Source organism: Sarcophilus harrisii, chromosome 2 (genome assembly GCF_902635505.1).
Source record: "Sarcophilus harrisii chromosome 2, mSarHar1.11, whole genome shotgun sequence".
Lineage (NCBI taxonomy): Eukaryota > Metazoa > Chordata > Mammalia > Dasyuromorphia > Dasyuridae > Sarcophilus > Sarcophilus harrisii.
The window spans coordinates 87,465,960-87,492,709 of NC_045427.1; the positions used below are offsets into that span (position 1 = coordinate 87,465,960).

Here is a 26,750-nt window from a genome sequence, read left to right on the forward strand (position 1 = left end):
GACAGAAGGAAAGTGACTGCTCAGCCCTCTTTGGGAAGAGGAGGTGGGATCACATGCAACAGTTAAATATGTTTGTTATTGGAAGGAGGGGAAGAGGTTCTGAGGGCCAGAAGTGAGGAGGGGGGTGCCTTCCGGTGGGAGGGAAAGGCCAGGGGCAAGCCTGGCTCAAGAAGAGCCGCAGTTCTGGGGCGCAGAGTCCGGGCCCTGAGCCAATGGGCTAGCAGCTGGGAAGGTCGCTGGGGTCTGGAGCACAAGGGCACTAAAGGTACCAAGGGTCCTCGAGGCAACAGGGAGCCACTGATGCTGCCTGAGCAGGGGAGTCATGGACTTGCGCTGTGTGAGGACAGATGGGGGCCAAGCATGTGTCTAGTCTGCGCACCATGCTTTGTAAGCACGGTCTTATATGATCCTCACAGTCCCACATGACACATGCACTGTTGCCCGTGAATGTCTGAGGCAGGAGGTGAACTTGGGACCTCAGCCTTCCCAAGCCCGCCACATCCCATAAAATCGGTGCCTCTGGCCATTGCCTTCTGCCTCAAACCGTCCCTCCTTGCCTCTCCCTGCAGAGCTCGAAGCTTCCTTCTGGCCCAGGAAAGCTTAGACAACTCTCTCCGTGTTTCATAAAGGTTCAAGGACTTGGGTAGCCATGAGTGCAGAAAGGGGGGGTACATGCAAAGATGTGTGGAGAAGAGATGTGTAAGACTTGGTAAGCTGTTAGGGGAGAGAGAATCTCCTCACTTTCTATTTTTTATCTCCCAACAAGTGCTTTTCCCTTCATTCACTCATTCCCCTGGTTAGCCCCTAGCTATAGGAACCGTCTTCCTTCCCTGTGCTTTTATGTCTGCCATCCTGAGGATGACACCTGGAAGTGCCTTGAGGGGTGGGTCAAAGGGGCAGACCCCTGGGGTCCTTTCCCAGCTTGAACATACTGTCGCTGAATGTCCCCAGAGCAGCCAGACTCTGGTAGGCTGAATTCTTGCAGCCTTCACGGCCTCCGGATTCAGAGCTCCAGGCCTCCTGGGTGGGGCTTCTTGGAAGAGAGGCCATCTGTACAAGATGATTCATTTTTTAAAAGGGGAAAAATAAAGGAAAAAAAGTATAACTGTCCCAAGTTTCAGTCTCAGACTGTGCCAGGGTCAGCAAGGCCCCAAATAGAAAGCGCCAAGTTAATTAAAAAGCAGGTCAACTCCCCTGCCTGCCTAGGAGGCCTCTGGAGGAAAGGAGGCCGATTTGCTGACCAGGCCCCTTTTGCTCTTGGGAAACAAATGGCACTGCCCAGCGTTTCCCGGCAGCCCTGGCCTTGCTGCCCTTTTGCCCGAGGCAGCCTTAAAAGTCACCAAAGATGCCAGGCCCCAGCCTCAGGCCTACTTGAAGGAAACCCATGTGAGGGGTTTCTTCACCAGGACCCAGCAGGGACAGGTCTGAGCCCAAGGAAGGGAGAGGTTTCTCTAGCAGGGATTGACAGTCTCCTCTCTTTAAAATGAGCTCTCTGTGGGGTCAGGCTTGGGACTGGGGTGGGAGTGATGAATTCAGCCTTGACCCCTCCTACGAGCCAGTGAGTTTATTTGATCCTTTCTGCCTAGATTCTGAGAGGGAGGAGGAGTGGACCACCCAGCCAGGCCTTAGGACCTGTAGAATCTGGCCCTCCTTGTCTCCAGCTATGCTCCAGGCTTGGGGGCTGTACCCCAAGACCCTCCAAAACTCTGTCCTTGGGGAGGCAGTACCCAAAAGAGTGGCCCTGGAGCACCAAGCTCTTGCTGGGTTTGGGCAGGGCCCCCTGGAGCATCTGTGGTTTTACTTCCTGCCATCTCCTGCCCCAGCCCAAGGGCGCGGCTTCATTTCTGCGCCTTTCTCCAGGAGGTGAGGGGGAGGGAACCAGACCCACAGCAGTGAGGGGGGACAGCTGCCAGAGCTCGGCCCCTTACACCAAGCAGATATTTCTCTCTCCCAGTTTTAAAATCCTTTGGCAGAAGGCTCATTGATATTTATTAACTCAAGTTGTTAGATTTTTTGGTTGGGCTTTAGTCTTTGTGGATTTTGAATTAGAAGGGACTTCAGAGGCCTGGTCCAACTTGAGTATGTATAAGAGAATCTCTTCTACTATATCTTTATTTTTTATTTTTTCATAATAATAGCTTTTCAGTTTTCAAAATACATGCAAAGACAGTCTTCAACATTCACCCTTGCTAAACCTTGTGTTCCAAATTTTTCTCCCTCCCTCCCCATCTCCCCCTTCTCTAGGCATCAAGTAATCCAAAATGCTAAACATGTGCAATTCTTCTAAACATATTTCCACATTTTTTATCATGCTGCTCAGGAAAAATCAGATCAAAAAGGAAAAAAAAAAAAGAGAAAGAAAACAAAAACAAGCAAACAACAAAAAATGTGAAACTACTAGTTGTGATCCACATTCAGTCTCTATAGTCCTTTTTCTGGAGGCAGATGGCTCTCTCCATCTCAAATCTATTGGAATTAGCCTGAATTGTGCATCTTTAACAAGTAGTCATTCAGCTTTCACATTGAAGACTTAGTAAATGAGAGTCCTTTTTTAAAAAAAAAATTTCATTTAACAATTCTGTTTTTCCTTCCTTCTTCCCTTCTCCGGTTAAAAAAAAAAAAAAAGAAAATCCCTGTAACAAATATGTATGATCAAACAAAATAAATCCTTACATTGGCCATGTCCAAAAATATGTCTCATTCTGTTTCTTGGGTAGCCCTTTTATCAGGAGTGTGAGTAGCATGTTTCCTTCTAGATTCTCTGGTATCGTAGTTATCCTTTATCAGAGTTGTTATGTTTTTAAAATTTTTTTGTAGTTTTTTTTACAATGCTACTGCTATTATAGAAATGGTTCTCCTGGTTCTACTCACCCCATTCTTCATCAGTTCATTCAAGACTTCCAGATTTCACTGAATTCATCTCTTTCATCATTTATCATGGAATATTAAAATTCCATTATATTCATATACTTGTTCAATTAATGAGTAATTAGTTCCCAGGTCTTTACTACTCTAGAAAGAACTGTTATAATTTTATATATATGGATCACTTTCCTCGATCTCTTTGGGGTGTAGGCCAATAGTTGTAGTACTTCATCAAAGGATAAGCAGTCTAGTTACTTTCTTTGGTAAGAGTTTGAAAATTCTAACATGGCTGGACCAATTCACACCTTCACCACCAGTGGACTGAAGTTCTTTCTGGGCACACTAATCCAGTGTTGAATGGATTGTGTGAGAAAGTCTCTAACATTTACTCTTTGAACCCTCTCTGTGAAGGGTAGAGTGCGTATAGTAGCCTTTTTGCTTGACCTCTCTTCAAATAGTTAAGGATGCCTATCGTGTTCCTTCCCCTCCTTAAATCTCTCCTTCTCCAGGCCACATTCTGGAGCTGATCATTCTGTAGCAGGTCTTTTTTCAGTCTGCAGCGAGTCTTTTTCAGTTCATCTGCTTTTCTTTTTCTCATGGCTCCTCTGTCTTATAATTTTAAAACCAAACTTTTGAACCCAAATGTAGCATAATGGATTTATTATTCCTGTTAAATTTCTTTCAGATTCAGTCCAATGCTTTACCCTGATAAGATCTGAACTGTGTTGCCTAAGTGTGTTGGATGTCCCTCCCAGCTTTGGGTCATCTATAAGCTTGCTGAGTGTTTTATTATCTGAGTCTTTATGAATTCATTGATAAAGATGTTACATGATGGAGTTCCAGAGGCAGATCCACATGGCGCTCCTCTAGAAACTTCCTTCTAAGTAGACATTGGACCAGTGCTGATTGCGTCCTCTTTGAGTCAAGTCATTCATTCCCTTTGGAAACTACCTTGTTCTTATTGCCCTCTGTGCTTCTGCTCTGTCCTCTTGCTGTCAAAGGTGGCTTGGTCTTTGTACTTGAGCCCAATGTTAACAAATGGAGGAAATTACCAACCCTGTCTAATTTGGACTCTGGCTCAAATTAATATCATGTCCCCTTCTGTTCTATATGATCTTCATGACCCTTTAAGAAAGTAGGGCAGTCATTATTTGACAAATGAGGTTCAGCAGTCTCAGATCATTTATCCAAGCTCACAGAGTACCTGTTTTATGACTAGAATCTAGGCCTAGTGATCTGGACTGGCAAGTTCAGAGGCCAACTAGCCGGCAAAGTGGGTAGAGCATAAGACTTGGAGTCTGAGTCTTGCTTCAGACACTGTGTGAACCTGGGAAAATTCCTTAACCTTTGTCAGCCTCAGTTTCCTGATCTGTAAAATAGGGATGGTAATAGCACTGAAAGAAGTTGTAAGGTTTAAATAATATTTTGAATTCACATAGAGTACTTTGGAAATCTTAAGGGACTTTATAAATCACTAGCTCTTATCAGCTGGCTTGTGGCTGCCTAGCCAGAGAAGGGGACTAGCAATGCTTAGAGTGGCTCTCCCCGAAGCCGGAGCAGCAGGAAATGCCTTGATTGCTCCTCGCCTGGGGGTTGAGCACCGCCATCCTCACTTGCCTTGTCTGTCACATTCCCGAACCCCAGGACACGGCATGTTGGCTTAAGGTCAGCCTTGCTTAAAGTGGTGCCCAATAGAAAGTCATCAAAGGGATCATAGAGTCACGGATTGCCTTGCAGGGCCCCTTGTGGCCAGTTAGTTCACCTGCACACAAAAGGGAGGCCCTCTTGACTGTCCCCAGCAGGTGACTGTCCGTCTCTGCCCAAAGACCTTCCAGAAAAGGGACCCCATCCAGGGGCAGAGTTCTCCGCTGTGAGAGAGCTTCATATCCACTCCCGGGTTCTGGTCTGGCTCTCTGGGGCCTCCCCGACACCAGTGGATCCTGGGGCCACAATCGCATCCCCCCCCCCCCACCCCAGTCTTCACTTCCTTCAGCCTGGACTTTACAAACCCGGGGCCTCGGAGCCCAGGGTGAAATGCTGAGGGAGGGGAGTGTGGAGGGCTGGGCGGGAATCACTCTGCTGCTGCTGCTCCTCTTCTCACAGGCCTCTCCCTGGAACGCTTGCCCAACTCCATCGCCTGCCGAGCCCGACTCAGTGAGAGGGAAGAAGAAGCCATCTCCTGTTTTGAAAGGGCATCCTGGATTGCTCAGGTGTTTCTGCAAGAGCTGGAAAAGGTGAGATGGCGGTGGGATGTCCCCCTCCCCCATCCTCCATTGGCTCCCCTGGACGGCGGGGGACTGCTGTAGGAGGAAGGGCGGTAGAGGAGTGTCTTAGACCCACTTCCCCGCGGGGCAGAGTGTCCCCAGACATTCAGTGCTGGTGCTGCTTTGTAGACCTAGACCAGGTTCCTTTCTTTCCCAGGAGTCCAGACTAGAATCCTATGGTGTTAACACAACCATAGGGATAAAAATGGGGTGATTTCCAGGGGGTGCTGGGAGAGGAGGTGAACTATGAAGCTCAATAAGGTGCCTTCTTGGAAAAGGAGATCTCCTTGAACTTATGAGAGTTCAAGTGACTGAGGAAGCCTGAGACACACAAGCGTCAGTCAGCAGCACTCGGTGCCTCCCGTGGGCCAGGCCCTGGGCCAAGGACACCAGCACAAAGAATAAACTGGCATCATGTGACCCCCTTCTAGCTCACCAAGAGCTAAGGAGGCACTGTAAACATTTCCTTCTTCTTACATGAAAAGGGATTGTCGGGTGTGTGGCCCATGCTTACAGTTCCTGGACACTATGCAGCTCTTGGGGCTCCTGCCTCATGAGAGGAGGCCTCTGTGGGGCCTGGGGCTGACTCCCAAAGGCCCTTCTGCTTGCCCAGAGACTGGAGGGAAAGGGGAGGGGGTCTGGAGGAAGTTACAGCGGAGGCCGGCCTCCTGGACAAGTGTATTGGGGAGAGTTGCTGGGACAGTGTTGATCTTTTGGGTCCAGTTAGAAGTTTGTAGGGTCCATAGGTGTGGAAATGAATCTTATTTGTTTTTGGTGTTCAGTCATCTCAGATTCATGTCACACAGTTAGTGTCTAAGGTCCAATTAAAACTCAGGCCTTCCTGATTCCAGGCCCTGCTGTGCTACCCAGCTTCCCATGTTATGTATGTGTAAGAAATGTTTATAGAGAAACAGAAAGAGGAAGAAAATGGATAGAAAGAGAGGAGGCCCATGGGAGGGAGAGAGAAAGACGGAGAAGACAGTGACATAGAATAAGAGAGAGAGAACTGCTTCCTCTCACTGGAAGCCCAGAAAACTAACCCCTAGAAAGTAATGAAAAGTGCTCTAGCTAGATTCTGGGTCAACCTTCAGGTTGAAGCAGATTGCTTTTCCTTCAGTGCCTTGGGACCAATTCAAGGCTGTCCTCAAGGCTATATCCCACACAGTACCAGAAAGGGAGTCCTGTGCACAGTCCAGAACAGGGGCTATTTGTTTTTTTAAAAATATTGTGCTAACTGTATGTCAGTATAATTGATTTCCTTGGTAATCTTATTTAGTGGGTTTTATGCAGTTGGAAATATTCTGAAAAGGGTTCTGTAAGCTTTTGGAGTCAGACAGTTCTCCCCTGCCCCCAGTCAGACTAACATGTCATTGGAAAATAACTCGTCAAAAGAAAGCAAGCCACAGTAGAATACAAATAATGTGAATGTGGGATTTCCTGAATCAATGAGCAGCACAAATTTCTATTTGGTTTTATCATCCCTGCAGTGGACTTCAGTCCAGGAAACAGTCCATGAGAACAAAAAGCTAAGTCCTCCCCCTAGAATGACATTTGTCTCTTCCAAGAATGAGTTGTATGCACTGTGTGAGAAGGAACAAAGCTGTCACCAAGTGAGATCCCCAAGAACCCCACCGTGTCAGGCAGTTTGTAGCAGGCCCCAAGAAGCACATCATTCTGCACCTAGAGCCGTGTGCTCAGTCGGTACTGGCCTCTGGCTGGGCTGCCCAGGGAGGGAGGAAGAGAGTGGAAGGAAGGAGGGAAGAAGAAGAAATCAGGCAGGAGCTCATGGAGGAAGAGTCTGGGAGCTACAGACTTCTAAAAATAGTCAGGATCTGCCTACTAGGCTGGGTGGTAGGGTGAAGAAGAAGGAGGAGGGCAGGAAAACAAGTGGTTTTTAAAACAAAAATGAAATAGAATTTCTTTAGTTTTGAGAATTTCACATTGGCTCCTTATAGTTATTGATGACTCCATAAAAGGCGAAGGATGAGGGGCAATGGTCTGTCCCTGTGCTCCAGATTGGTTGCTCCTAGAGGCCCAGAGTAGTCATCCTGTATTATGATGTCCTTTGACTAGGACTTTGTATGTAACTGTAAATTGTGTTCTCTTCCTCTCCTACTTTTAGACCACAAATAATATCCATCAAAGGGGCCTGAAAAGCAACAACCCAGCTCTGCCTGAATTTGAACTGACGTACTTTCTGGAAGCTGCCCTGCAGAGTGCCTATGTGGCCAACTTACGGAAAGGGTAGGTAGTCAGCTGCTCTGTCCCCCTTGAGCTGGGTCTATGAGCTTCTTGGGTGGAGGTTTTTTTTTGTTTTTTTTTAATTTCAGGAGTATTTTTTTTTCTAATTACATCTAAAAATGGTTCCCAGTATTCATTTTTGTAAGATTTTGAGTTCCAAATTTTTTTCTTCGTCCCTTCTTTATTCCTCTCTCCCAGACAGCAGTAATCTGATAGAGATTATACATGTCGTTTTAAATATATTTCCACATTAGTCATGTTGTGAAAGAAAAATCACAGCAAAGGGAAAATCACAAGAAAAAAAGCCAACAAAAAGGTGAAAATTGTATGATCAGCATTCTGTCTCCATAGTTCTCTCTTTGGAGGGTGGATGGTATTTTCTACCCTGAGACTATTGGAATTGTCTTGGAACACTGTATTGTTGAGGAGAGCCAAGTCCTTCACAGTTAATCATCACATAATCTTGTTATTGTGTACATTATTTTCTTGGTTTTGCTCACTGTACTCAGCATCGATTCATGCAAGTCTTTCCAGGTCTTTCTGAAATTAGTTTGCTCATCGTTCCTTATAGAACAAAACTATTCCATTACATTCTTATACTACAACTCATTCAGCCATAGGCATCTACCAGCTTCCAATTCCTCACTGCCACAAAAAGAGCTCCTACAAGCATTTTTGCAGTGATGTGTAGGTCCTTTTGCCTCCTTTAGGATCTCTTTGAGGTATAGACCCATTAGTGCCATTACAGGATCAAAGGGGATACACAGTTTGATAGCCCTTTGGGCATAGTTCCAAATTGCTCCCTAGAATGGCTGGATCCACAACTTGGGTGGAGCTGTCTTTACCTTTTCAAGCATGATGCTCCTTAGTAAAGGTAGTCTGTCACTCTCCTCCCCCCATCCTTCAACCCTCAACCCCATGTACTGTGCTGAGCAGTAGGGAAACAAATACAAAGAATGAAAGGAAATAAGCATTTATTAAATGCCTGCTGTGTGCCAGGTGCTGGGCTAAACTTGTTATTGATATTTCATTTGGTTCATAGAACAACCCTGGTGCTATGATCATATTATTCCTGTTGACAGAGAGGTAAACTGAAACAGGCAGAGGTTAGAGTGATGGGCTTGGAGTCAAGAAGACTCTTCAGTACTTACTATTGTCTAACTCAGAAGAAAGTATGGGAGGTCAGAATTGAACTGAAGCCTTGTGGATTCCAGATCCATTGCTCCCTAAGTAATGTTCATTTTAAGAATGAAATAATCCCTGCTCTCAAAGAACTTATCTCCTACAATAACTTTAATCCTACATACAGCATAAACAGAAGTAGAATTAATTACAAAGTAGTTAGAAACAAGGTAGTTTGGGAGGGGAGGGGATTCTCCGTGGCAGAGGATCAGGAAAGGCTTCATGTAGTGAGTCTCCCTTGAGGGACTAGAGATAGATTTTGGGAGTGGGGGAAACAAAGTATAAGGCATCCATGAATTTATTTTTTTTTTAAACTTTAAAAAGAACTTTCAATATAATTAATTTCTTTTGTAATCCTATGTATTTTATGTAGTTAAAAACACAGTCTGATGCAGGGGTCCATAGTCTTCACTTGCCTGTGAAGGGAATGGTCAGTCCATGACACTCAAAAAAGTTAGTGCTTAAAACTGAGAGAGTCTTTGAGATGGAGGAGGTAAAGAGGAAGGAAGCACTTTCTAGATTTGGGGATGCCCAGAGATACAGGTTGGTGAAAGAGACAGAGAAAATGTAGGAAGGGAAGGCAGTACCCAGTGAGGCTGGGAAGGTAGCTTGGGGCCAAACTTTAAAATCTAAGCAGAGAGCTTCTAAAGGCAGTATGAGAAGGCTTGTGCCAAGGAAAGTCATGTTGGCAGCAGCGTGAAGGGTGAGATGAGGCAGGGAGACCACTTAAGAGGCAGTTTGCAGTAGTCCAGACCAGAAGTGAGGAGGGTCTGTGTCACTGGAGGGAAGTGGTCAGGTTTAAGAGATTTGGAGGTAGAGATGGCAGGAATTGGGTCAGAATGGGAATAGTCTTTTGAGAAAATGTGAGGAATGGAAAAGGAGAATGGGAAGGATTCTGGAAGAAATAGTCAATTATGGAAGTGGGGGTGAGGAGACGGGAGAGAAGCAAGGGGAGAAGTAGCTGGTTTGGATGCATTGCATTTGAGATGTCCCTGAGACGTCCAGTTTAAAATGTTTGATGGGCTGTTAATGATGTGAGACTTGCAGGTCTGGGGATGTGCATGATGGGTCAGAGGCAGGAGGGAGTGCAGCACTCTGGGTGGAGCAGAGATTGCAGTGATGGACAACTTTTCAAGCTAGAGTCTGGGCAGCCCTGCTCCTCACCAGCCCCACTACCCCCCACAACTTCCTTTGAACCTCTGGGAAATGGCTGTTAGAACCTACACAAGAGGCTGAAGGGTAAAGGGCAGGACCAGAAGTAATAATGCAGGCAAGGCACAGGGCAATTTCAGCTTGAAGTCTGTGGGGAAAGTACCTTCCTGATGGAGCTGTATGAAAGAGGCACAAGGTACTTGCCCAGGGTATGGGTCCTCTCTCCCTGGAGGCCTTCAAAGGCCACGCGAGAATGGGATCCCTTTCAGGAGCAGGTCAGACTAGAGAGTCAGTGAAGTTTCTTTCCAGCTTTTTAATTGATCAGATTAAGAAATTTTTTTTTTGCTTTGCCCCAGACACCAGAAGTAGGGGCAAATGATGCAGAAGCTAATATATTTAAGCTCAGAATAAAGAAAATGTCAGTCAGAGCTGTGCAAAAATCTGCAAGGAGAGCATCCATGCCCTGTCCATTAGGGGTGTGAAATTGGGAGTGGAGGAGACTGGAGTGCAGGAGACTGGAGGCCTATTTGAGATAAGGGTTATACCAGATAGTGATGAAATTGCTTTGGATTATGGATATATCCTATATTTCTTACTATGAATGCTGAGCTTAATGAAGGGATGTACCTGGGGAGAGGTCAAGAGGCAGAGGGTTTGAGTTCTGACTGTACTGTATATTAGCTGGGCAGCATCTTTCCACCTCTCTGAGGCTATTTTCTTCATAAAGTAGGACTTTTATGTCATGGACTATTTTTCTCAAATGGTTGAAAAATTGTGATCAAATAAGTAATTAATTAAACTCTGTGTGAATGTAGGGCTTTAAAGATATAATAATTCAAATAGCGCACACAATCTAAGTTATATTTTAATATATTTAACATCTACTGGTCATCCTGCCATTTAGGGGAGGGGGTGGGGGGGTAAGAGGTGAAAAATTGGAACAAGAGGTTTGGCAATTGTTAATGCTGTAAAGTTACCCATGTATATATCCTGTAAATAAAAGGCTATTAAAAAAAAAAAAAAATAGCGCACACACACACACAAAGATAGAGAGGGGAGGGGGTGTTGGAATGGCCCTAAGAGGTCACTTAATTTAGTTCAGGAGTTTTAACTAGGGATCTGTGGTTTGATTGGTTTCTTTTGTAATCTTTACATATTTAATGTTTTTAAAAACATTGTTCTTAGAAGGTGCCAATGGGCTTCACCAAACTGTCAGACGGATGCATGACACAGACAGGTTCAGAATCACTGTTCAAATTCAATCTTCCCATTTTAAAGATGAGAAAATTTGGACCCAGAGCAGTGTAGAATGACTTGCTCAAAAGAGTAGTGAGCAGCAGACCTTCCACAAGTCCTTATTTCCCAACAGACCTGCTGCTGCTGCTCTTAAACTGGACTGGTCATTTTAGGCTCCCAAGGGAAGGGGAAGGAGTCTAGAAAAATCTCATTCCTTTGCTAGGCCCAGAGCCATTGGCCTCCTTTTTTCCCCCCTCACAGGATTTTTAATACTTGGAAGTCAGGTGATTGCTAAGCTTTGCCAGGTAAGCATGTGACATGCTTACTTCAGGTAAAGCAGCAGCTTTGGGGCAAGCACTGGGAGTTAAAACTACTTTTTTCCTACTTGGTTTTTGAAAAAAATAAATGAAAAATGTTTGAGAGGAGGGAGGTTTCCCAACCACAGCAAACTCCTACTTTTTCCCTCCTAAAACAGTCGTAGTTCTTAGGCCTGAAAAGCCTGTCCACAGCGCTGGTGCCTGTCCTTAGTAAGGGGGCAGCCATCCTTACCTCCATTTCTGACAGATGAGTGCATTGAAGCCAAGGGGCTTTTAGTGAATTCAGTGCTGGAAGGAGAGGTAGTGTGGTGCCAGGGGAAAAGTGAGGCTCTGGAGGACCTGGGCTCCAATTGTGTCTCTTTGAGTAGTGGGATAAAGATGGGTATCCTCGGGCTTCTGGGGGCCCTTGGAGCTTTGGCTCTGTGACCAGCTGAGGGGAAGATGTCATCCAGGCAGGAGCTCACAGAACAGCTGGGACTTTGACTGGCCTTTGCATAGGGAGTTGTGGCTGGCTTCTCAGATCAGCTTCCTATGCACCTTGGGATCTGGGTCTGGGACAAGGGATATAGAGGAAGGTAAAAGATGAAGCCACAGGTTACTGAAAAGATATTGGTGCCCTGTAGTGGGAGGGAGCGAGGAGGAAGTGGAGTTGGTGGTGGGAGGTGTCTGAGAGGAGCCTGAAAATAGCAGAGGTGAGAGCCGGATAAGTGGGGCTGAGAATTGAAGTCATGGATGCCGATGAGAGCACCAGATGAGAGAAGAGAATCTGGGAGCGAGCCCTAGGGGACACCTGGTCTGCATGAAGAGCTGGCCAGGGAGGCGGAAGGAGGACCAGGAGGGAGCAGTGTCCTACAAGCCTGAAGAGAAGAACATATTGGGGGGAGAGGGATCAGCAGGACTGGAGACTGCACAGAAGCCAAGACAGGGAAGCACTGAGAAAAGGCTCTTGGGCTTGGTATCACTTTGGAGAGAGCAGCATGGGTCAAAAGAAGAGGGTGAAAGCTGGATTGGAGAGAGTTGGAGAAGAAAGTAATCGGGGCCTGTGCTGTAGACAGCCTTCTCCAGGCCCAGGCCCCTGGGGGAGGAGAGATCCGGGAGGGTGACTGGGGTAGGGAAGGGGGAAACTGGCTCTTGTCAGGGGGCCCTTCTCGACCTGGAGAGGAGGGAGCACGCCGAGGGCCTCTGCTCACCTGCCATTGCAGAGGCATTCACAGCCAGGGTGCTCCCTCCTCTCCAGCTGGTGGGTTTGCACCTTGTTCCCCACAATTCTGGAGTGACTTGCCCCCAGTTGTCAGCCTCCAAGGTCTCTGGGCACTAGCATGGAGGGCAACAAGTCATTGTCTCGATTTGTGATTCGGATGTCCTGGCCTCTCTGGGCCAAAGGAGGTATGGACTGGCCTGCCTCTGTGGGTCCCCTCCGGTGTGAGGTCTACTTCTGTGAGTGAGAGCCGTCAGCCTCTTACTGATCTCGCAGCTGGTGGTGACCACCCCAAGAGAAATGTGGTTTCACACATTTTGGGTGTTGCTCATCACATAAGTGTCAGGTTTTATCATCAGTAACAGTAGCACCTACTTTTTGAGTCTCTCAAGCAGTTAGTTTTTTAGTAAGTAGTTCAGATATTATCTCCATTTTTCATAGAAGGAGGCTAAGATCCAAGGGTTAAGTGACTTATCCAGAGCTCTGGAAATCTCAGGTGTCAGAGCAGGATGTGAGCCTGGGCTTCTGGCTTACATCCATCCAGCATCTCTGTCACTTCCTGGTATGCCTCACATGGACCTGTGCAGGGGCCTCTTGGGCAGTCAGAGACCTGTGGACCTCTTCCCAGAAGAATGTGTAAACATAGGATTTTTTAAAAAATTTATGTTGAAATATATTTGTCAAAATATGAAAAAAACATGAACACAGGTTCAGAACTTGTGGCTTGGTATGATTCCATTAATATTCTGTACTCTTGGGATGGGGAGTGCTCAGTGTTAATGTTCACCTTGTGACAAAGTGCAAAACCCTCAGTGTTACATTGATGGGATGATGGGTAAAGGAGGGGTTAACCCCATGGGGATTCAGTAGGAAAGATCCCATATTTTCTTAGTTGCTCTTTTCCTTTTAATTAGAGATTTTTAGGCCTTTGAAATAGGATAGTAATAGCCAGTTTTTCTAGAATAAAGAAGATATGGAAACAATTCATCCTTTATCTTCAAAGCTGCCTCAGTAATTTCTCCTCCTGAAACTTCTGTTCAAAGATGTGAGCCACAGTTCCCAGGAACTCAAGGTGATTACTCAACCCCCTTGTGAAACCGGTCGGTTCACTTCCTGTGACTGGGACCAGTCTGGCTGGGGAACCTGGGGCGGGAGCTCCGGGGGATCATCCAGGCTTTAAAAAACAGAAACAAAGCACGGAACTGCTTCTCCACTCCATTCCTGTGCCATGTCAGTTCTTTGTCGTGGAGTCCTGGGGCTCTGGCTTAACTTTCAGGTTCATGGCTCAGCAGCTATTTCCTGTTCACCATGTTCCCAGACCTGTGCTCTGGGCGCATCCGGGGGTGCAAGAGAAGAGAGAATGATCCCAGGCCTTAACCAGCTTCAAGTCTAGCCGAGGAGGGGACGAGCGATGTGAACAGAATTAAAGAATAAGGGAGAGGGCTCAGCACCTCCTGGACCTGAGATAACTGGGGACCATGAGCATCTGATTGCTGGGAGCAGCCAGGAAGGAGGAGAGACCATCCTGGGGCAGAGGACAAACGGGGCCCAGACTTGTTTCCAACGCAGATCTATGCCGTTTCCTCTATTGACACAGAAATGTGACTTAAGTCGCAGACCTCTATAGCCCTTTGGTTTCCCCCTAAAATAAGGAAACCTGTGGGAGCCAAGGACTTTGAAAGGGCCACATCCCAGCTCCCTGTTGGGGGGGGAGACAGCTTCCCATGAACACCTCTGGGACATGTTGGGGGGAGGGCATCTCGGGGGTCCTTCCAGATGGGAGTTTCTTATTCTGTCAGAAGCTCTAGAGCTTGGGCGGCCTTTTTGTGACGGGGCCCCCCTTTGGCAGCAGGCTCGTGTAAAAGTGACAGACTCCTCGCAGTCATGCTTCTAGCTAAGGGGAGGAGCTGACGCAAGTTCAGTTTGAAGTTACTAAAAATAAGTTCACAGTCCCCCCTTGAAACCGCCGCAGGTCCCTGCTACTAGCTTGTTCCATAAACAGCCCCGAATCTCTCCCATCCCATCACTCCTTCACAGCCCTGCTCCAGACGGGGAACCTCTAGCCCTCCCGGCTCTCGGCGGTCACGGCGCCTTGCAGCACAGTCTCCCAGGAGCTCCGGGGCCGCCCCTGAAACGCTGCCGCTCTGGGGCTATCGGACAGGGCAGCCCCGGGCGGGCCCCTTAGGTCCTGGGGCGCAGCGGCCACGCGGGGGCAGCCGCGGCCCTCCGGCGCAGGGAGTGGCCGGGGGAAGCATCTTTGGGAAAAGACAGGCGTGAGCCGTGGGGGCCGGGAGAGAGAGAAGGAAGGGGGGGGCCCGGTGGGCGTGCCCGGGAGGACCGGCAGTCTCCTCGTGGGCCGTGGGTGGGTCCTCCCCCCCCCTCGCCTGAACTCCCTGGGAGTGCGGGTGGCAAGGCAACCTTTGCCGGCTTCCCTTCCCTCCCTCCGCTGCCCTTTTAGAATTCCCAGTCCCTTCTCCAAGCTCCCGAGCCATCCCCAGCCTCAGGCCGTGGTGCGGCAGGGAGGGGCGCTTATTTAAAGCCGCGCCAGGCCCCCTGTGGGGTGGGAAGTGGAAGGAAGAGGACTCTTTGTAGCTGGGGGAGGGGGGGCAGAGGCTTAGGCCCCCAAACTGGTCAGTGGTCTCAGAGGCAGACTTTGAATCTGGGCCTTCCTCCCAGGCTAGACTCTGTCTTCTGGGGGACGCTGCCTCCTTGTGGGGATTGTGCTTGTTACATTTCTGTTCCAATTAAAAAGGTATGTTCTTGTATTTTTTGGGTACATCACCCTTGTATCTGAGTACGTTGCTTTCCCTCCCCTCCTCATCAAACATTTTCTTACGTCCTGAGAGGCGTTACAGATTAGTGGATAGAGAACTGGTTGGACCCAAGAAGTACTGTGTTCCAGTATTGCTTCTGACACAGTCTCTTCGGGACCTGAGCAACTGCTGCCTAACATAGGCAATCTTAACCTTTTGTGTGTCATGGAAGCCTTTGGCTGCAATCTGGTGAAACTGGGACTCCTCAGAATGATGGTTTTTTTTAAATGCATAAAATGCATGGAATCACAAAGGAAACTAATTTAACTGAACTAAAAATATTCCTGTTAAGAAACACTGTTAAGAACCCCTGCTGTAAATTGCAGAGAAACTGCTGGCCATCATTGGTAGAGTTTCTGCATCTGGGAATTCCCCAAACCAATAAAATCACACACCCTGACATCATCCCTATATTCCTTTTCTTTTATTTCTGAACAGAAATACCTTCAACTCTCAACTTCCTCTTACTTACTCTCTACTCCTGAGTCAAGCCATCTTTAAGGGGGGAAAAAAAGAACAAGGGAAAAAGCATTTCTATAAAAGTAATGTATTTGCTTTCTAAGGTAATTCCCAGGGGTTAGAAGCTCTCTTTCTAGCCATGCCAATATTTGTTTCTATTGATGCCCATCTCTACCAGCATGAAACTAAGCATAGGAGATGCCCTGTACCACAGATATTAGGGGAGGGGAAGCCTGAGGCATAGGATGCCATGAGAAAGAGCTCTTGCCAGAGGGCGAGTAGGAATTTCTGTCCCATGATGAGGCTTTCCAGCTAAGCTGCATGGCATTGTTGGGGAGGGTGGGGAAGAGAAGTAAACAGGTTCCACAGAGCTTTCTAGAGAAGAGCCAGCTGGTGACCACTGGCTTGGTCATAGCGGCCACTACTTAGAAGCACTAAACCAGCATATCTTTATGGAACTATTTTTATGTGTTCAACCTTGTTCTGGACATACTGCCCCAGTGAGGTTGGTTGGAAAAATGTGAACCAAACAGCACCATCCCTTATCTCACTGGCTCCTCTTCTTGGCTCCTCTCATCTTCTCACAGCTCATCAGCAGTATTTATTCAGCATCCACTCTCAAGTTCAATGGCTTCTTTCCCCACCTTAATCGTTACTACTTTCCCCAGTAAAGACAAAGGGAAAGATGCTTCTTGGATTTTCCATAATGTCATAGGCCTGAGCCCTCTCTTCTGGAGAGCAGGGTTTGGTGCTCTGTGGAAAGGTGCATGAGACAGAAAGGATCAAGTTTGAAAGTTTGAGCTTGAATTAACCATGGATCCTATATAAGCACTATCTACTTATTGCCTGTCCATTTGGGGTGCTCTTCCTGAGTCCAGTCTTATGGGTCTATCCCTTGAAATTCTTACTGAACTTTTCTTTCACCCAAGTAATTCTAATTCTAAGTTAGAAGATTTTTCTTTTCCCCCCTCAGCCCCATAGCATTTTGGTCGAGCATTCTATTGAGCTTAGTGCCTAAATGGAATCCATCAGTAAACAATGATTCTTTACCATGCTCTAAGCCCTGCGTAAGTGCCAATGTTTCTGTAGCTCCATAGAGTTGACAAAGCCTTGTATGTATATTCTCATTTGATTCTCATAAGATTCTATTTTTGTGGGGGGAAACCGAGAGTTAGAGAAATTAAGTAACTTGCTTCTTTTCTCCTGGCTCCTAAGTCTAGCACTCTTTACTGACTCAGGAAACCTCTCACATCTTCACTGTTTCTTCTTTTCTTCCCAGCTTCACTCAAAGTCCTTGTGGACAGCTGTCATCTCCCAACAGGACTTAGCTGGCCAGACTTTAAGGATGCTTTTGAGAACAAATTTTTAGTTAAGAGTCCCAAGGAAGGCAGCAGATGTTTATTAAGTGCTTACTATGTGCTGGACATTGTATTGGGAATACAAATACAAGCAAAAAAGAGTCTTGGGCCTCAAGGAGCCTATATTCTAAAGCAAAGCTTCTTAAACTGGGTCACCACTCGACATGAGGTCATATAATCCAATGTACAGTTCACAAAACTATGATTTTTTTCTATCAATGAATGTTTGATTTATATACAAAATATACCTACATACCCAGGATCTCGAGTAGAAAAAGTTTTAAGAAACCCTGTTCTAAAGGAGGAAAACAACACACACAAAAAGAACTGAAAAGAAAGGGAAGGTGGCAGACAGAAGGAGAGATTCCCCGGTGGGGGCGCAGTGTTGAAGTCAGGAACAAGGCTGATAGGAGTGAAGGTTGACATGGGCCACTTCCCAAATGGTGGCTCTAAGAGACAGCATGGATAAAAAAGCACTGTGCCAGCTTGAGAAAGCTACAGGCCTGAGAGGAGGCCTCAGGCCCTGAGGGAAGTTCCAGGAAGAAACAGTAACAAAATATGGGTAAGAGATGTGGGTCATTTCAGAATGGCAGCAGAGGGAAATTTCTCCAAAGTCAAAGACCTGCTCTCTCTTCCATTTCTGGCCCAAATCTAAAGCCAGAAATAGCCTCCCTTTGATGAGTAGCTTGGTCCCTCGTCTGCCATTTTCCAGGACCCTCCCCTCCCCGATCTCTCAAGATTAGATGCTAATGTCTCTTCTGCCTAATTCCTATGAGTGTAATGAAGAGTCAGGGAAATAATCAAGTGAAGGCTCCCCCAGAAAGGTGATCTTCATGGTGTAGAATGGGGCCAAGGAGGCCTTGTGAAGACTGTGTTAGTACCCTGGATACTTTAGAATCAGCGTCAGGATAAGCAAAAGTCCTTGGTCTTTATTCTTGGTCTTTAGGGGTAGAAATGAATTGAATGGACTCAGGACCTTCCTTCTCTTCCTCCTCTATCACCCAGAGTGACTCTGTGGGAATCCTTCCCACAATTCTCTGTAAACACCAAAAGATTCAACTAGCACAGGATAGTGGGAAGGGCCATTTTCCAAGCATATGCTAATAGAGCATTGTCCAATCGGTAATTATCCTTAAGTGCTCCCTTGTCTCACTTCAGTGCATCAACTCAAGAGTTTCACCCCTTTACAAGGCCTCTCAAACTTTTGCCTTAATAAAAAAAAAAAAAAAAAAAACACTTTTGCCTTGTATTTTGTGGGGGGTGGGGTGTGTGTATGAAGGTCCCCCAGAGTAAACCTTCCCAGCAGCATCCCTGGGCTAGTCAAGTTTCTCTTGGGAATTGTGAGGGCTGAGTAGCTCAGCTCACAAAGGTGGGAGAGAGAAGGCACAGAAATCTTTGCAGCTCAGCTTCTCCCCGGGTAGTCCAAAGCTGGGGCGGCTCTGGGCTCTGCATGGCCAAGCCACGTCAACTCCAAGGAGAGCGAGCTTGGGGAAACGCCATTTCCTAGAGGGGCTGATGGAGAGAAAGTGGTCACAAAAATTCATTGGTTGTTTCAGTGTAGAACTAGTGTCTTCTATTCTTTTACTCTTAGGCCTTAACTCTCTAGGCTTTATTATTAGTTTTTACTTAATTCAACAAGCATCTACTAAAAGCCAGCTACCTAGTTGCTTGAGGGCAGCGAGGTGGTGAAGTATTTATAGGAGTCTGGGCATGGACTATAAGACCTGCAACCAATGCCCCCTTCTACCTATGTGACTCTGGGCATTTCACTTGATGTCAGTTTGCCTCATTTTCTTCCACTGTAGAATGGGGATAATAATAGCACCTACCTCCTAGAGGTGTTGTGTAGATCTTAAAGGAAATCATCATTGTAGAGAGATGCCTGGTACACAGTAGACACTGTTTAAATAATCCCTTCCCCTTCCTTGCTTTGTACAAAGCATTATTTAAGTCTCCGGGAGGTAGAGACAGAACTTCTGTTCTGCTGGGGTTTAGGGGTGCCTCCCATTTTGAACAATTCAGCATCTAGGTTTATAGAAATTCATCAAAGGTAATAATTTACAAAAGGTACCACTCTAGTTTCTAGCACCTTAAAAATAGAAGTCAGTTTTCACTCAGATTATTTATTTCAATAATCACCCTCTTGCAGAGAAGTGGGGTTCACCTGGGTGCGTGGTGAGCCCACAGCAGGATGCCCTTATCAGTGGGCCTTGAGGGCAATGGCTCCTCCCCAGAGAGAGTCCTTTTAGTGTCCAGGTTCCCTTGGGCTTTCTGATCTTTCTGAGAGCGCAGCCTGGATAAACCCACAAGTTGTTTCTGTGTGATTATAGAATGGATGCACTTGTGCACACTTTTATGTCTTAGCTTTTCTCTTTATAGTTTCATTGAGTAGGGAAGAGGAAATGTTTTGGGGAAATTTAGATGGAAGAGCAGAGAGAGAATGATTGTGAAAATGAATGAGCCTCTTCTTGGAAGAATGTTTTTAAAAGTACAGAATTCAGTATATGGGCTTAAAAAGGAGGCCAAAATATATTGAGACATATCAAAGTATCTTTAAAATATCTAGTAAGGAAATCTACCTAAAGCACCATCTCAAAGTGTTAAAAGAATGAATTATTATTGTTCTGGTAGATTTATAAGTATTGTGCATATAATTAAGGTAGGTTACAAATATTATACTCATTATGTAGTGAAGAAAACTGAGACATAATTAGATGAAGGGCCTTGCCCCTTGGACAGCTATTTTGGGGCTGGGCAGCTCAGACCTCCTTCCCCTAGCCTTTTTCTACTTACTGTGTTACATAGCAGGTCTGTACTACATGAGGGTGGAGGTCAGGAGGGTCATTTTGTTTCTTGGCTTGAACTTTCTGATCACTTGACTTTGCTCTTCTAGCCTTGACATCATTCCTGTTCCCAGGGCAAATCATTTCCTTTCCCTTATCCTTCCTTTCCTTCCTTCTTTAGCCTGGGAGACTTTGAAAGAGGATTCTTCTCTCCCTAACCTGACAATGACCATACTTTTCCCTTCATCTGAGCCTGTGCTATGACTCAATGGCTTCCCCAGGAGTGTCCTGAGATAATGAGGGGGTCTCACAGAAAGCTCAGAGCAGCTTGGTCTTAGATTTCATTCTCAGGGATTTTGTGCTTCTGCAGGGCTGCCTTACCTGGCTCATATGTACTCTTTTAATTTTATTAATGCATCTTGGTTTTTATTACATGACTACTTGCCAATTACCCACCTTATATTCTCTCTCTTATACTTAAAAAAATCCACAACAAAACAGTTATGAAAAACTGATATCTGAGCAAGAGTAGGTAGCATTTTGTACCCATAGACCCCCATCTCTCAAGAGTGAGGAGAAAGGTATTCTAACATCACTTAGAACTAATGTGGATCATTATATTTAATTTTTTAGTGTTGTCTTCATATTATTAATTTTATCATTTATATATGTCATTTTGTATTGTTCTCCTGGTTTTATTTCTTCATTATTTTTCAGTTCATGCAAGTCTTCCTGTACCTTTCTGAATTTCTCATATTTATCATTCCTTATGGTAGATTAATTTTCCTCTACCTTAATATATCAAATTTGTTCAGACTTTCCCATATATATATATATATATATATATATATATATGTATATCATTATATTTAGTATATTATTAATATGTTTGACATTAATGTCAGAACGTGCTGCTTTGGAAATTTTGTTATCCACGTAACCCATCTCTCTCTGGAGTGGGAAGAGACTTGTGGCTGGGTGACCAGTCAGAAGGCTCTCGCAGTAGTCCTGGCCTGGGCGGATGAGAGCCCGAGTTTCTGCTGACAGCTGCCAGAGTTGAAGGGGGATGTTATAAAGGTAAAGTGGCCAGGAGGAGGAGAACCAGGAGACAGTTGAGAAGATCTAGCAGAAGAGGGTGATCCAGAAAGTCAAAGGCTCTAGAACAGTCAGGAAGGTGAGCATTGGAAAAGGCCATTAGCTTTGGCAGGTAGAGAGCAGTTCCATGAATGACGAGGACTGAAGCCAGGCTGCAGAAGATTGGGCCGGGGGGGGGGGACGTGGAGATGGATTTTTCATGGAGTTCAGCTACCAAAGGATGGAGACTGTAGGAGGAGAGCCAGCAGGCATATCAAGGGAGAGCTTTTTGTTCTGGATTCTGTTTTTAATCAGGGGAGGGCTGCTTGTAGGCAGCAAAGAAATGGTCAATAGACAGGGAGTGATTGGAAATTATCTTGTTGGTTTGATTGAGAGGCAAATGCCTAAATGATGATGACACTGATAACTGGATTTTATAGAATTTGCCTGGTCCTGGCTGAATCTCACGGCAACCTCACAAAGTATTAGCATCTTTCTTTCATACTGAGGCCAGGTTAGTGACTTGTCCTGCACTGCGCAGCCAGACAACGTCATAGAAAGGGTTTGAACTGATTTCTCCCTAATTCCAAGGCCAGAATCCTTATCCCAGGCATTGTTCAAGGGATTCCTGGCACGGGGGGCTGCTTGGCTCGTCCTTGTCTATGCATTAGCCAGACCTTTGGCACTCTGAGACTTCTGTCTGTAGATGGACTTGCTACATTAACATCTAGACTCTGCTGTTATTTGTAATAAAAACATTGATATGGTGCTTTTGCCGAGCACTTTGTGCATATTATCTCCTTTGATTCCCACAAGAGTTCAGTAAGGTAGATGCTAATTAAAGTAACCCCCCTCCTGGGAAGCCTGGATCTTTGTGTCCCTAGTCTCTGTCTTTTTGAGAAAAACAAAAACAAAAACCTAGCAGTCTTGGTTGCCTTTTTTAGGTAAACCTTGGGTCTTTGTGGAAAGTTTGCTATCATTTATCTAGTTATTGAAAGTCATAGGACTCTTGACCATCTCCTTTTCCTTTTTAACAACTATTCTCCATCCTGTTTTCAAATGGAGCTCAAGCAAGTGAGCTCTTTACTCATGGAGTTTTCTTGGGTGTGAGGAAGAAGCCTGGTTTAAGGTAAGGCTGGCTATTGATGTCCCTTCTCTTCCACCAGGAACATCGTGAAGGGCATGAGCGAGCTGCGGGAAGTCCTGCGGATTGTGGAGACTAGAGCAACCCAGAACTTAAAAGTGGTAAAAAGGAAATTCTGTGGAGGGAAGGGGAAGAAAGAGACAGACACCGGGGGGGAGGAGAGAAACGGAGAGGGAGGACAGAGATAGAGAGGAGAGACAGACAGAGAGAGAGGAGGGAGAGACAGAGACACAGAGACAGAGGGAGGAGAGACAGATAGAGGGGGGAGAGAGACACAGGAGGGAGGAGAGAGACAGAGAGAGAGGGAGGACAGAGAGACACACAGAGAGGAGGGAGGAGAGAGACAGAGAGGGAGGACAGAGATAGAGAGGGAGGAGAGACAGAGACACTGGGAGGGAAGACAGAGACAGAGCGCCCATGTGTGTGCCCCGATGTGGCCACGGCTGTTGTGGAGCACTCTCCTCCCCTGCCCCGGGGGCGCCTCTAGCTCTGTGGAGCTGTGTTGGCTGCCTTCCTGTCCCATGGCTGAGGCAGGCCAGCCCTGGCCTCAGTGGCTTGGGGCAGAGCTGCATGGGACCTTCCCAGCTGGGGGCCCCTGTTCTCCCCAGGATGAGGGCCTGGCTGAGAATGCCCACGTGGCATCCTCTAAGGAGCTTGTTTTGTGGGGAGCGCATCCCTCGATGTGCAGTTGCAGACTGGAAATGCTCGTGGGACATGGGGATGGTCCTGGGTAGGGACTAGAGCCTCCAGGAGGGATCCATGAGGAGATGGGCTCTGAGGGAAGGGAGCCTTGCAGAGTGCTGGGATGGACTGCCCAGGTGGACAGGAGAAGGCTTTGCAAGGCTATGCTGGAGGGGAGCGAGTGTGGACAAAGGGTCGGTCTTTTCTCTCTGTCAGACCGCCGCAAAGCAGCTGGCCGGAATACTCCTCCACTCTCTGAGCGAGGACTGCTACTGGGGGCCCCTGTCGCATCCTCTGCCTGAGTTTATGGGCAAGGAGCAGAACTCCTTCATCACCCAGCCTCTTAGGAAGCCTGACCTCTACACTGGAGACAAGTAAGCCCTGGCTTTGTTCTGCTCTCCCCTTCCCCCCAAAGTTAAGCAAGCTCCCACTGGCTCAGTGATAAACCCCATGGGTCATCCCTGGTCAAAGTACAAGTGCCAGCTCACAAAGGACCCTCTTCCCAGCCCTGCACCCCTTAAAATCTCTCCGCCGGGCGCTTGGCCTGGTGTAAGCCGAGCACTGTCTGTAGCTGGGAGGGGCGGGCACTTATGACGCTTTCTCAGCCAGCTGGTGACCAGTGCCTTTCTACTATTTCCCTGATCGTGTGACCCTGCTCTCCTAGCACAGGCCACAGAGTTGTAGGCCATCATTCCCCACCCCTGGCTGTCCTCGCAGGCTCAGGAAGGGGTGTTTCCCCCTCGTTTGACAATTGTGGTCTCAGACCTAAAGATTTTCTCTCCATGGGAAGGGTCTGGGAGTTGGTCATCGGGGGCATGTAAAAGAGCCCAGGAGTGCTGCTGTCTAGAAGGGGGTATCTGGTAGCTTATGAATCATGCAAGAGCTGCTTCATGTTTCCAGGGACTGCTATGACAGAGACAGAGATGGGTCCCAGGCTGACCCCATTTTCTGTGATCAGGCAGTCTGGGACTGAGGGAGGGAGTCTGAATAGGGGCTTGGGTTTGTGTCTTTCAGTCTCTACTGCCCAAATGACAACATCGAGGAGGCTCTGCTGGTTCTTCTCATCAGTGAGTCCATGGTAAGCCCTCGGGGTTGGTGGGCCCTTGCCTGCTGCATGTCAGCTAGGGCATTTGGGACAGCAGGACAGGCTCTGCTCCAGGCTGAAGCCAGGTTCTGGGGTAGAAGGCTTGCCCCTATCCCTCCTCTCCACCCCAGGTCTCTGAAGCCTGGGACTTGGGCATGAGCTGAGGGAGGGGACTCCATGAAAAGAAGAGGGAAGAAGGTTGAAGATGGCTTCTTCCATTCCTTCCTTGTGTGCTTCCCATTATTTTGCCATGGATTAATATCAATCAGAGCCTTGATTTTCTATCCCATCCTGAACTGCGTGCCTTTGGGGGATTAAAAAGAATATAAGATTAATAAATCTCCCTGCCCTCGAGGAGTTTATAATCTAGCTGGGGAGAGAAATTGTGTATCCACGAGAAGCTGGCTACAGTACCAAGTAGAATGCAATAATTATGGGCTAGAGTGGTCTCCAAAGGCTTCATGGAAGTGAGGTTTAAGCTGAGCTTTGAAACAGGGATTGGCCTTGGCTAGTAATCAAGAAAATGTAAAGGGTGTTTCAGGACTAGAGTTGTGGAAGAGGGAAGCACCCATGTGTTGGGGGGGGGGGGGGGGGGCAGTCTGGCTGAAAATGGGACATTAGGAGAGGACTTGGAGGGCCTGCCTGGAGGTTATGCTGTCAGTCGTGGGGAGCCAGTAAAAGTTTTTGAACAGAATATAAAAATGGTGTTTAAGGAAAATTAATTTGGCAGCAGGTTGAATTAGTAGAGTTTGACAAGGGAATTTCACCCTCCTTTCTGCTCCAGAACAAATCTTCCAAAGCTCCCACACACACCATTTATGGTCTCAGATCCACAGAAGCTGTGAGGATGGACTGTTGTTTGCCCAGATCTGATACTGGGCGGCTTTCCTAGTTTACTGACCACAACTTGGAGATCTTCCAGCAAGGAGATGGTAGGAGGGAAATGCGGTGTTGTGGTAAAGCAACACAGACACGCACACTATTGTTCATTCAAAGTCCCTTACCAAGTTGGGTGCAAGTTCAAGTACCCCTCTTGCCCCAGATTGACGTAGACTATTTAGCATCCTCACATCTCAGTAAAAAGAGTAAGATGTGAATGCAAACCAAAACAACCTTTGTCCAGGAAGGTTTGCAAAATCGTAGCCTCATGAAGTGGGTGAATGGGTTATTTATTGTAAGAACATCTGTGTCTGGTTAGCTCAGTGATTTAGAGCCACAGCCCCAGATTTGAGCTCTCTAAAGGCTAATAAGCTCCCCAGAGAAAGCTGTTCACTGATCCCACCCCTAGATTGACCTCTGAGCCTAGCCATAAAATCATAGCATCTCAGAACTGGAAATCGACCCTTAAACTTTCCTGACAAGTGGTGAACCAGCTCTGACATAAATATTTTCAGGGATGAGAAGTCAAAATCCTCTTTCTTGAAGCATGACTCAATTGGTAACAAGCCTCAGCCCCAGGATGGTCACTGGCTATTTCTACTTATTGAATTCTAGTTTTGGAGAAGATTTCCAGCCATTGGCTCATTTACTTCCCAGCCTTAACTGTAGACTTGTTCTCTAGCCATAGACGGAATCCTAATCCTGCCTACAACTCGCTGCCTAGCATGATGCGCTGCAGGACAGGAGACTGGAGGTGGTGGGCTTGTTTATTGTGCATGATGTTCCATTGCTTGCTGCTTCTCTGCACCCCAAGGACCCAGGGTTTAATCTAGATAGTCATTCAGGTCACACTCGCTTATATGCCTTAAGCATTTGGCTGATTTGAGGTCTAAGCCAGAAGCAATGCTTTCAATGAACCACTACCTTTTCAGATCCCAAAGAAAAATTTCCTTTTGTCCACTTCCTCCCCCCATTTTGCAGTAATGTAAATAATTGCTAGGCAGCAAAAGTTGGGAAATGTTTGTTGACAGCAGGTGAGGTGGATGGCAGGTAGGGCTGTCCTGGAGAATCAAGAGGAATGCAAAGGCAAGGACTTGGTCAAGCACAGGAAGAGACCCTTCTGTCCACTTAGGCCATTTTGCAATGGCCCCTTACTGGGACCCACACCCAAGCCTGCATAGGAGACTCTCAAATTATTTAGAAATGTGACCTATAGAGCCTTAGATGGCTGTTGGGATTGGAAAGAAAATGGACTTAACACCTCGCCCCCAGCCTCCCATAGCCCCAAGAGCAAGAACAAGGTGACAGCCTTCCAGCTTCTCTTACAGTGCTGCTCATTTTTTCCCAATCCATCCTCCTTGGTGCTAAGGTCACAGTGAGGGCCTGTGGGCACGTTGGTTCCCAGCAACCCAGGCTCTCCTGGCCCTTGTTGGGACCCAGAGTCCCAGATGTCCTTACCTGGTCTTGATGCTGGCAGAGGTTTTGTGGGCTTCGATGGGCACCATCTGTGCCAGGGCTGCTGAACTTTCTATGGTATCTGAAGTAGGAGGAAAGCTGCATGGCGCAACCATTAGGGCAGAACCCACCTGAAAGGAGCAAGAGTCCCTTTCCTTGCCAGGGTGCCGCCGGGGCTTTTCCAAGCTCCATTGGGGGGCTTTGCTGGCCTGGACTAGAATGCCCAGGAGCAGATGAGGCTGACCCTTGGCAGATGTGTGAAGCTTTGGCTGGGCATAAGGAATTTAGAGGTCACTCAACCTCCCCCCATTTTGCAGATGAGGAGGCTGAGACCCAGAGAACTCGAGCCTAAGGTTACCTGGTAAGGACAGGACAATCCCAAGAGCAGAGCTGGAAGGGGGAACAGGGCTGAGAACTTGAATCCCTTCATCCCTCCTGCATTCAACGACAGCGTCTTTCCTGCAGTGGTGTGGGCTTCTCTGCCCGTCCTTCAGCCCGGGACTACCCTGCGGCACAAGATCCTCTCCATAGACAGACTTCAAGCCTTGAGCTCTTAACACTGAGT

The 26,750-nt window shown here is 47.0% G+C and overlaps 1 protein-coding gene across 7 annotated transcripts in view; it reads left to right on the plus strand.

Annotated features, from left to right (window-relative positions):
* The window catches only part of TTC7A (tetratricopeptide repeat domain 7A), a 169,749-nt gene that overhangs the window by 39,876 nt on the left and 103,123 nt on the right, over positions 1–26,750 (plus strand). For all 7 annotated transcript variants that reach the window (XM_031950439.1, XM_031950434.1, XM_031950438.1 and 4 more), the window contains exons 4-8: positions 4,969–5,099; positions 7,252–7,373; positions 22,109–22,187; positions 22,984–23,141; positions 23,782–23,845. In XM_031950439.1, the coding sequence (XP_031806299.1) occupies positions 4,969–5,099; positions 7,252–7,373; positions 22,109–22,187; positions 22,984–23,141; positions 23,782–23,845 (554 nt within the window). The remainder of the gene's footprint in view (positions 1–4,968; positions 5,100–7,251; positions 7,374–22,108; positions 22,188–22,983; positions 23,142–23,781; positions 23,846–26,750) is intronic.